Source organism: Parasteatoda tepidariorum, chromosome 2 (assembly GCF_043381705.1).
Source record: "Parasteatoda tepidariorum isolate YZ-2023 chromosome 2, CAS_Ptep_4.0, whole genome shotgun sequence".
Taxonomy (NCBI): Eukaryota; Metazoa; Arthropoda; class Arachnida; order Araneae; family Theridiidae; genus Parasteatoda; species Parasteatoda tepidariorum.
The window spans coordinates 58,275,618-58,288,165 of NC_092205.1; the positions used below are offsets into that span (position 1 = coordinate 58,275,618).

The 12,548-nt window shown below is 27.0% G+C and overlaps 1 protein-coding gene across 1 annotated transcript in view; it reads left to right on the forward strand.

Moving 5' to 3' along the window:
• Positions 1-1,100: 1,100 nt before the first annotated feature.
• LOC107437276 (death-associated protein kinase 1) overlaps positions 1,101-12,548 on the forward strand; it is a 105,414-nt gene continuing 93,966 nt past the window's right edge. The window contains exon 1 of the mRNA XM_071177634.1: positions 1,101-1,341. Within this exon, the coding sequence (XP_071033735.1) occupies positions 1,246-1,341 (96 nt within the window). The 5' untranslated portion in view covers positions 1,101-1,245. The remainder of the gene's footprint in view (positions 1,342-12,548) is intronic.

Consider the following 12,548-nt stretch of genomic DNA (forward strand, 5'->3'; position numbering starts at 1 on the left):
TATCTCTATGAAAATTCGTATTCTATTTATTACAATTCCCACCGCGATCATTTAATTAATAACGCATTCTTTTACATGAATGATTTTTATTATCCAATTATATGCCTTATCGATATTCGTTATGTTCTAAAATAAAAGTCAATAAAATTACCATTAAAAGAAGTGCACAATAAACTATCAAATCGACCACGAAACTGTCGTAAAAAAAGAACATTCCAATCAGTCATATATACAAACAATCCCTAAAAAAAAAGATGTTCTATTTTTTAATTTGTGTTCTTTTTTACAAGCAGTCATTTAGGAAATCCTAGTTAAGTGTCTGTCTGTGATTGCCTCACCTGCTTTTCCCTCACCTCTACCCCTTCACCCACACACCCACCATCCAAGCGCAAAACGCTTTCAGCAACTGTGAAACATTCGCGAACTGATTTTCAAACAACTCGCATGCATTCATTCCCCTGGCCCGCTGGTTCCACAGGTATTTTTCTATCCTTCCTTCCTGCTTGTCACATACCAGAAAGAGCGGGGAGAAAAATAAAAAAGAATAAAAAATTACGCGTACCTGACTGTTAATTTAGAAAAGTTTTTTTTTGCCATAAGTGATGTTCGTATTGTAAAGCGAGGATTTCGTGATAATGCCACCTCTTCTGGAATATATCATTTCATTTCTCGGTACTTCTGAGTTTAACTCTATGCAGACGATTTTATTTGTCAATTTAAGTGCTTAGGATTAAATAGAAAGGTGAATTGAAAATGTATATACTTATTTCAGCTAAATGAGAAGAAAAAAAATATTTCTCAAAAGTGCATTTTACGAGAATTTAACTGCAAACGTGCAATTAACTGCAAACTATAAATTATGATCTTAAACGAATTTTTACACCCAATTATTATTGAAGCAAGGCTGTGTCAGTGAAATATGTGAATTTAACTGCAAGGATATTGAAAGAGCCGGTGTTAACTGTGGATTTTAAATGTTTATTTCAGGCTAGCATGATATTGCCGAAATTTTCTTTTTAGTTAAAAATCGTTTGCCTGTCTCAGCATATTTTCTAACATTTCATTTCACGAAGTTCCTCAACATACACTTGAGGAAAATTGTGCATTTATCTTGCTTGTTTCTGAAATTTCAGATTTTTCAGTTTTTTTCAACAGTGGAAGAAAAGTAAACTTTTCCACTTTTTGTTTAGCCATTATGTGCAATTTATTGAAGCTACTACTCGTTCTAAAATAAAATAAATAATAATGGAAGCCACGGAAGAAGAAGAAGAAATTGAAGAAACTGTTTATTTTGATCAATCTCAGGATGAAGTGGATAACTTTATTGTTGTTTCAACGTTGGTAAGTTAATTTTTTAATTATGCATATTTTTGTACTCTTTTGTTCAAGCTATAACACTTTTTTGTAACAAAACAGTCTAAAATTTTCCAAATAGTTTTAGTTTAATTGATTTTATGAAAATGAGTCTATGAAATGAAAATGAAAAGTTGTTTATTTTGATTAATCTCAGAATGAAGTAACAAAATTTATTGTTGTTTCCACATTGGTAAGTCGATTCATCTATAAGAAATTGTTTTAAACGATTTTGCAAATGTCATGATTCTGTTTTGTTAAAATCGAAAGAAAATTCTTAGATGAAGTTTTGTATTAATAAATTTTAAAAGTGAGTAAAAAAACTAAAAAGAAATGGGGGGGGGAAATGTTTATTTTGTTTAATGTTAGGAAGAAATTAAATAGTTTTGGTTCCAAATTGCTCACTCAACTAATCTATATAGTAAAAAATTTTGAACACTTTCTATAAAGTTACAACATATTTACTTGGGAAAATATCCATATTAGTGATTTAAATTTTTTAACCAATTATTTTTAGAGGAGTCGGAAAAAGAAATTTAAAAAAATTGCAAATTTTAAAAAAAATTTAAATTTTAAATTTAAAAAAATTTTAAATGTTTCATTTTGACATAAAATGTAGCAAACTTTCACGAGGATGCCTAAATTTTAGGATTACAAGTACAATGTATTAATTTTGAAGTACATTTCACTTAATTTTACTAACCTACACTGAAGAAAAAAGTATGGTCAAAACTACCAGAAGATGGTAAAATTTACCATGTTTCTAGCTCTATGGAATATCAAAAAACTTCGTAAATTTCATTAAAGCGCTTTGGAAATGACTTTGATAAAATTAACTATAATATATTTTCATAATATGTGATAAAATTTGGTAAATGTCATAAAATTTGGTTATTTTATCATGATCCCTTAGAGCATGGCATAAAAATCATTTATTTTGAATTTTCATTTCAGTTTTTTATTTTTTACTAAATGTGGTAGTAAGAGCTATAATTTAAAAAGCCAGAATTTACGTTAAACCGCTACTATATAAACGAAAAAATGACCAAATGAATGAATTAAATACCGCATAGTTTTTTTTTTTTGATTAATCATAATTGTGTTTTTTTTTTTTAATGAGAAATGTCAGTGCGGTAATTTTACCAGCAATATTGCGTCGACGAAGAAAAATTTCCCCTAATCTTGACACTTAACTGTAACAATATTTCTAAGCTGATTTATATTATTTTATTTTTTAAAAAAAATACGCTTTGCATGGTTCATAAAAAGAGCTTAATGGAAAAAGGTTCTAAGCGATAATTCAGTAAATGTAGAAAATCATCTTTGGAAAACTATAGCAACAGGGGGAAACTGTTGAAGGTAAAAAAGATGGAAAAGAACGCATTCTGAAAACCCGTGTTTTTCATAATATATATAAACCGAAAACTTCACTCTTTTAAAAAATGCCACCAATCTTTTCAAACCTGCATAAAGTTTCTCTCATCCTGAAGAATCAGTTTTGTATAAAATAACCTTATATAAGTAATGTTTATAGCTTTCTATATAATAACCGAATTTGATTAGAAATCACTAAAATTAGTTTATAATTAAGTAAATTTAATTTTCGCATCTCTAATTACAGTCTTTTAGCATCTGATTCGTTCTAATTCAGCTTTAATAAAGCTTAAACTAATTAACGTCTCAACTGGTTTCATTTATGGCTTTCGACTATTCCTTGCGACCATGCATAATAATATGAAATAATTAATAATTAATTTATAAATTAGTTAATCTTCTGGATCTTTGAATTCTCGTTTCGCTAATATACGTAAAAATAAGTATCCTCATCTAATATTCAGTGTATATCTGGGAAATTTGTTTTATCAAGGAAAATATCCATGATTTTGCATGCGGATATATTACAATAAGTGGCTATTGTATGATTAGTAAGTTTTTTATCGCGATTCATGCACAGAGAAAGAAATTCTGTTTAAACTGTATGATAATAATATTTCTAGTAAAGAAAAAAAGAAAACAAAAGCTTAATTTTTGTAATAAGAACCAAAATGTTTAAACCATTCAGAAGGTAATTTTTTCGTTCATATGTTAGTGGTTCATATGTACCGAAACTTTTAGTTTTCAAAATTATAGTTATTACCATACGTACAAAAGTTATTATAGTTATTATTACGTAGTAAAAAATACAAAATTAAAAAGTAAATTTAATGGAATAAATGAAATTTATCTGAGGTATCATGATAAAATCACCAAATTTTACCGCATTTACCAAATTTAATCACATATTATAAAACCATATTTTATTATTAATTTTACTAAAATCATTACCAAAGCACTTCGGTAAAAATAATCTAGATTTTCGGTGTTCCCATAGAGCCAAAAATACGGTTATTTTTACCATATTTTGGCAGTTTCAACCACAATCAAATGACCTAAATCAATCAAACCTAACCTAAATCAATCAAATTTGAGTTTTAACTACCAGAAAAATAGTGCCTGGATATATTTTATTTTGTATTAAAAGAAAACTTTAATTTTAAAGAAAAAAAAATATTGAACAAATTTGTTATTATAAAATAGTTTCTTAAAATAGTTTTCTTAATAGTTTCTTGAAACTTAAAATAGATTCTTAAAATAGTTTTCTGATTAAATCGTCCCTTTTTTCTCATTAATAGCGAGGAAAAAAATACTTTAGACTTTAAGTTAAAAATACTTAAATGTATGAAAGAGAGGAAAAAAAAACAGCTTTTTTTCATAAACCAAGAGCATACATAACGATAGAGTTATTTGTTTAGGGTTTCGAATATCTGCTCTGTACCTCTTCGATGTGCCTGATATTGTAGATTTGAACGATACTGGAATTTCGAAATCGCGATCTATCGTCAGCAAGTATTAATATTTAGTGATGCATCGCGATATTTTCCCAATATAATTAGTTTTTACAATAGTCGATATTTTCATTATTCAAATGTATTTAACTGAAGTAATATGGTATTCGACGATTATCCTTATTAATAATTATCACGATATTATCCATGTCGATAATTTTCTTACACTCGATATTTACCGTAACAATTGATATTTAGGATTTATATAGTCAAATTAATTTTTAAAATATCATGATCACGATGTTTAAAAGTGTCCGTATCATACGATACATCAATATATTGTCCAGTTTTATTCTAAAGCTATTGTTAGAGATTTAAGCCAGCTTTTAAGACTTATAAACTTTATTTTTATACAAAATATGAGTTTTGTGTTTAAATACGTCATCTAAATCCTATTTTTTTCTTTGGAAAACTTTCCAAAAAAAATTTTTTTAAGTATATTCAATGAAAATCTCATTTTTAATTTAATTGAAAAGAATCCTAAAATAATTATATAGATATCTAATTTTTCCATTGTCATTTTTAAATTACTATTTATCTTTAATACAGTAATGAGTCCTTTTAAAATTTATGTGAGAACAAATAAAACTTAGCTAAACTTTTTTTCAAGAAATTAATAAAATTATATAATAAATAATATTGTTCATTTGTAAAATGCTTTAAGGATTCGAAATGTAAATAGATTTCTTGCTTCTTTAAAAAGATTTCGTCGAACTATATTTTTTTCCCTAGAAATTTACCCGTAAAACTATTTATTTCTAGAAAATCTGGTGAATTTTCGAATTATGGTGATATTTAAACTAAATAATATGTAAATAAATCCAAAAAAAAATTTCGGCTTACTTTTTCTTCTTAGTTTAAATCTTCATGCTGTTAGCTTTTAAAAGTTTTAAAAATAAAAAATTTAAAATTTGTTTTGAAAGAAAATTAATTTTTTTTATTTATTTTTAAATTTAACATTTTGAAATATGAATGTGAATTTCCATGAATATCATTCCTTTTCTTTTTTATTATCCTTGAGTAATTAAATTCGGTCCAATTGTTAAACTTTTTCAAGAAGAAATGAATTTTGCTCTTGCAATTTTAAATAATAATGAATTATTAGATTATTAAGGTCATAAAGTATTTTTAATTTCTGCCTAATTATCTACTTCTTTCAAAGCATGTATGAATTTTTGCTCTTACAATTTTAAATGATAATAAGCTAATGCGAATTAAAGCGTTCATTGATCAAAAAGTTATGAGACTTACTTATAACTACAAGTTTTGTATCAATTAACAATTTTATTTCTCCAATTATACTTCCATTGTTTCAAGATTATTATTTATAAGATTATAAGAGTGCAAGACATTATACTCATTTAATTTTTATTTTATTTCAGTCAAAATTTTGTGAAAAAGAATTTTAAGATCATTAAAAAAAGAAAATTATTCAGGAAAAAAGTGCATTGCTGTTCTATTCTACCGGTCGTTGGCTTTTTAACAAGTCTTCAGGTTTTTTTTGGGTTTTCTAAATAGAGTTAAATTGAAATGGAGCGATTCAAATAAATAAAATAGATCCCTGTAGCCTTTTAAGATACACGGAAAAATAAAATTCTAGTAAACTTACCGTATTGACATTTCTGGTAAAGAGTTTGATGATTTTTTCTTTTATATGGTAACGATTTACAGGAAATTCTGGTTTTCAGTATTATAGTTCTTTTTAACAAACATTTTTAAAAAAGTACAAAATTAAAAAGTAAATTTAACCGAATAAATTGTTTTTATGCCATGCTCTACTAAGCTTTTATTATGATAAAATCACCAAATTTTGCCTCATTAACTAAATTTTATCTCATATTATAACACTTTATTTTATGGTTAATTTAAACAAAATCATCATTAAAGCACTTCGGTAAAAATTTCCACGCTTTCTAGTATTCCCATAGATAACACGTTAAATTTAAAATCATATTCTGGTAGTTTTGACCATGCTTTTTTTCTTAGTGTTAAGACGTCGCGACAAATGAAAAGTAAATAACTGATTAAAACGATCATGTTAACTCTACGACGATGAACACCCAAGAATGTTTAAAACAAAAAATTTTGAATGTTACTTTTATAAATCAAAATATGTATCATTGCTTGGTATACTTGAAATATTTACGAGTTTTTTTTTTTTTGCATCATTTTTCAGTATTATATCTACTCTAAGGGGCTCTCCTTTTTTAATACCGTTTTGAACGCCATCATTCCGAAGTTCATTTGCTATATTTATTTTTTCTTCTTTCCATCAAAGCATAAAATAGTACCTCTGTGTGTGTATAACCAGACGGAACGTGCACCTGTGTGGCTTCTCGAAGCCTGTCAGTAGTTAGAGTTACATTCTACAACTACCAGCTACGAGCATGTTTTTGTTTGGTTTTCGAGTGATTCAATGTTATCAAAACATCATTTGTGCCTTTCATGTGATTGATTAAAATTGAACGCATTTTTTGAGTTTTAAATGGAAATCATGCATGCCACTGAAATCAGAAATGCATTCCTGTCCTGAAATATGGCTTCAGGTGAAATTATTTTCATAATATTAGTTAGAAGTATGATGTAATTGCCACTTAATGTTCCTTTCTTTCATTTTTACTTTAATTTTAATTTCATATTTAAAAATAAATCAGAATAGAAGGTAGCAATTAACATATTATTTATTTTTTTATTTAGATTTTTGTTATTGGTTTCTTTTTGGTAATGTTATTTTATACACGGAGAAAGCAATTTTGGTGTAATTACCGCGCTGTATGTTAATGAAATTTCTAAAAAAAGAAACCCATAGTTCTGGTTATATAACTAAAACATACATTTCTTAAACCATTCCTTTTACCAAAAATTTTGATTTCCAAAATTATTTATGAAAATGTGAACTAAAGATCTCTAATTTTTATAACACACACACACATACATATTTCTTTCTCTTTACTTGAAAAAAATCGATTGATATAAAAATATATTCATGTTATCACAAAGGCCAAAACATATAATTATTTTAAGAATCTTACATGTTGAAAGCTGTTACATGTTTTTTGAATGTTTTTTTTTTAAAGAAAATAACATTTTGGGAAAAGTGCTCATCTGTGAAGTACTAGTGCATTTAATCTATGCATTTAATTAGAACAGATTTATACGGAAATTAAATTTGCATATGATTACCGTTTTTAGAAGTATTTCTTTATGTTAGCATGATTATTAGAGTAGACTTTTTCCAAACTAGATTTTACTCACAATTAGCTGCCCTTTCATGAAAATATTTTAACCGTTTTTATTAAACTATTGAATGCAGCGCAATACGTTTAAATTAAAAAATGTTTTTTTTTTTAAATTGAATTTCTTGAATGGTGTCCAAGTCATGTTTACCTTCTGATCTTCAAACGTTTTTCAAGAATAATGTCGTCATTGATAAAATGCATTGCTTTGTAATACTTTCTTTCGTGAAACATTTTGATTTTCGTACATTAAAGTTTTATATTTCTATGAAATTTTTAAAAAACATATATAATCTTCAAGTTAGAATACTTACCTTACATACTTTTGCACCTGAATTTCTTATGATACGCTATTAAAACATGATTTTTTTTCCCAAACTACGATATTTCTTACTCAAAGGTAGTTACCGAAAAAAAAAAAAATTCAATACAGAAAATAATAAAAATAAAAAAAATTCCTGGAAAATCGTCATTTATAGAAACGTATATTCAGTAAATAATGTTCTGCAGCTCTTTTCAAAGCACTATATTTCAGAAAAAAATATTGCAAGTAAATAAAGACAAATTTTTGCAAACAAATTATTCTGTAGCAATGATTAACAAGTAAAAAATTTTAAAATATTAGAAAATAGGAAATTCCTTTAAGATCTTAATTTGAATATATAACGATATGTTCTTTGAAAATATGAATGAATTTCACAAAACGTTCTATCTAAAATGACTAGATTTTAAAATGGAAAATTACAAAACAATTGCAGGATCATTGTCATTAATAGAAACGCAAATCCAGTAAATTTTGCTCCCTTGCTCGTTTTAAAGTGTTATATTTTAGGAAAAAAATATTGCTTGAAATGAAGACATATTTTTTTAAACAAATTATTCCATAGCAAATATTAGAAAAAATGAATATATTTCTGAATGTTATAAATGTGAATATATTCGAAAATTATTTTGAAAAAAATGAAATAAAAATCTCATTTTGGAGCATTAGGAGACTACACCCCTAAATTAATGCTTTGAATGCAAACTGCTCGTAAGTTTTCGTGACGTCTGGTTTATTTTATTCAATCAGCGGATACATAAATCATATGACATTTTTGATGGTAGGAGTTAATTTAATTTATGTCCAATTCTTTGTCGATTCCATTGTAAATCTGCCTTCATTGAAGAACGATGAACCTCAGTTTATGTAAATTAATGATTTTATTTTAAAGTAAATGAAGCTTTCAAACACCCTTGCATCTTTTAGTTAAACAAAAACATTTTAGTTAAGTTAATTAAAAAAATTAAATCAAAAAATTTAATTATATAAATAGAAATAGTTAATTTATGTAAATAGTAGTTAAAAAGTTCTATTTAAAAAGGTTTTAATTTAAAATATAAAAGTAACTATAATCAACAAAAATTTTAACTAAAATTTTAAATAAATAATACATTTTAAATAAAACCAAGTAATTAAGGTTANTTATATAAATAGAAATAGTTAATTTATGTAAATAGTAGTTAAAAAGTTCTATTTAAAAGGTTTTAATTTAAAATATAAAAGTAATTATAATCAACAAAAATTTTAACTAAAATTTTAAATAAATAATACATTTTAAATAAAATCAAGTAATTAAGGTTAGCAGGAAAAGAAAGCCAAGGGAATTCCTATAAAATAAGAATAGATATTTTTCATTTGTTTCTTTATTTTAATTATGAAAAATTGTCTTTTTTATTCGTTGTACCGTTCATTTTATTCCAAGGGATTTAATTATTTCTATTATTGCTGCGTCATAAATTGTACGATTAATTTATGTATCCTTGTACACGTACCGGAGGTCCCCAAATCACTGATACGAGTATCATTTGCGGTACGTGGCAAGTTCAAGATTATTGGCGCAAAAGTTTTTGCTTTTAAATTCTTTAAAAATATTTGTATGGATATAAAGCAATTTAAATTATTACCTTTTTTATCAAATGAAATGGTCCTGAAAGAGTGGATACCACCTTTGGAGAAGGCACTAGGTCTGTTCATCGGCAAGACCGATTGTGCAGCTCATTGAAAATAAAAAAAATAAAGTAAATGAAACAGCTCTTAAATAAAAACAGCTCTTAAATAAAACAGTTCTTAAATAAAACAGTTCTTAAATAAAACAGTTCTTAAATAAATAGCTCTTAAAATCAGTAAGATAACCAAGTTATATTGTTTATTCATCTTCAACAGCAAAAAAAAAATTTTTTTTTGCTTTTTTTTAAACAATTTTTGTATTAATCTTGTCTAAAATGTTCTATTGTATCAAGACATATCTTCTTTCAAGAATTATGGTTTTTGTCTTCAAGTAAATGCGACCGAGATTTGGGTTTACGCGCTTAAATCATTGCAAATATAATTTTTTTTATTCTCTGAAACTCATAATTTCGTCGACGAAAAAAGCTACAGAACTTCTCATTCTACTATGCACATTTATGATTTCGAGTCACTATTTTATTAAAATTTCCAAATGAATTCTAAGCAGTCGTTTGAATAAAAAAAAATAATAAAAAAAGTTCGCAAGGTAGAACCATAAAAAAAAAAGTCAGGCAATTACGCGCCCGATTTCAAACTCATTGCCAATTAGCACACAGTTTCATCAGACTGTAAAATAACTCGTTTCTCCAGTTTACTTAACATCTCTCTTCACTCACATTGGAAAATTAGCTGCCTAATCAATCAGCATATCCGCCACCCTAAAACTTTCGCACTTGAGGGGACGCTTGGAGAGTCGTCATTCAATTTGGGAGGTGACACAAATCAGGATTGGGTAAAACCACTGAAATAGAAATGTGTGCACCTGTATCCTCTCACTTAAATTTCTCACGGACAGTCCACAAGAGCAACTGGAGGATGTCTTCTCGGTTCACTGGCCAACCATGACGGCGCACGACCCTCGGTCATTTCACCCATGCCGCGCTTGTTTTATCTTCATCTTTCATCCGGCATCTTTTGGGAAATCTTTAATCCTTTTCCTGACATTTTTACTTTGTCAAAACTTTAGCGGTCGTCTGACTGATACTCATACTATTTGAGTTCAGATGTGCTTAGGTTGACTGTTTTAATTGTGTAGATATATATTCGTTGGAAATTTTAAAATATTTGTTAGAATTCAAACAATGAAGATTTTTGTATCCATAATCGATAATGCCCGAAAATACGAATGAATTGTAAGAAAAATATTTAAAACCATACAAATCTTAATGAAGAATTAATTTATCACGAACAAAACAGCAACATCCGCAGAATTCATCATTTTATATTCATAATTTAAGTACATTAATATTTAGTCTGAATATGAGATAAGTACTTAGATTTATATTGGATATCAATGTAATTAAATGACTGGTTGCATTGAAAAAGTTGAATAATAAATATCAAAAATCAAACAATCGTAATAAATTATATTCTAGCACAATTTTAAATTTTCCAAACATCAATTAATGTTCAACTCCTCAGCCTTGTAATTTTGCACCCAATGCAGAAAACACGGTAATTCCTGGATCAAGAATTGGGACAAAATAGCCTCATGCTGGACTCTTTTTGATTGGACTAACAAACTTTTGCGTTACATGTAGAGAAAAACCACAAACACCTCTCACGGTTAGCTCAACGGTAAGGGGGAAGGCCTACCACTGACGATATTTTACGTCAGCACTGTGGTTGGGGGGACCCAGAGCAAAATCTGTATCAATGAGCCACTTTTGGCATTTGAACCTGGGTCACCTTATTGGGTGGCAAAACCTCTATCCCCTGAACGCCATGGTCCCCCTTAGCTTATTACTTTATTTTGATTTGCAACCAATTTTCTTTTATATTTTAAATGCAAGTTTAATAGATTGTCAAAATCCTCTAAAATTGTGCTCGCATAATAGTTAATCACATATCAGTAGATTGATAGTTTTTCAAATTTTTTCGTTTTAAGAACGCTTAGACAATAGTTGTTAATATATACTATGCAATCTCATATCAGTTCATAATAAAAGAATTGACTTTAATTAAACTTTTAATAAATTCTTGACCTTTGTTCCATTTGTCTGGCTGTATTTATCATGATTGATTTCAACCGCCAATAGAATTGATTAGATATTTTATTACTTGCAGAAATTGCATTTTATTTTTTAAGTTTTGATATTACAGTTTTTAGAAATTTCAACTACGACATAATTCATTAATATTAAATGATGTCTTTCGTTTAATTTCCCACTATGTTTGGTACCTCTAAAGTAATTCCAGTTATAATTCAGCATTTTTTAAGTGTAAGGTAAATGAACTGACTTCTGTTTATCATAAGGAATTCAACGGACTGTATAAATTACAGGCTAATATGTACCTTATTTCGTCAAGCTCGGAGAAACTTGTTTTACAAAGGTTGCTTCCCAGAAAGTTTTTCATTAAAGACGAGCAGTCTGGTGTGTTCGTGTATAAACTGCTTCCTATTCCACACGTTTTTCCAAACATGCACCTGTGATTAAATTTGCGAATGCCGCTGTAAACAAACAATTCTATTACGAATCTTTTTGCCGAAATTCATTTTTATTTCTTTATTTTTATCTTTTAATAATAGCTCGCATAGCTCAAATACTCTATGTTTAAAAAGGGCATTTAATCTAAAAAAAATATGTATAATTTCAATATGCTTTTGAAATTGTTTTTAATTTTGTCCTTAGCTGTTTGAACTCTCGGCAAAATATTACATACCTTTTTAAATACTAATTGAATAATATCATTGTTTTATAAAGTAGTTACTTCCGCTATAATTAATTTTAACATGTTTTTTTTTATTTTAAGAATCACGACAATTTAATAAAATCTTTATTTTTCAGTAAATGCTATAGATTAAAAGAGAAATTTGTAAGATACATTCGAAGTTAAATTTACTTTTTAAGTTCTAATTCAATGTAATAAAGTTAGTTAAAACAAATAGCTAAGTATTCCAAATGCTAAACTCTTAATTGATTCAGTTTTTACTATTTTACCACATTAGCGGAATGATTTTTATGAATGAATAACGTATGTTGGTTTTTATAATATATGTCTACAGTAAATAAATCAATAAAT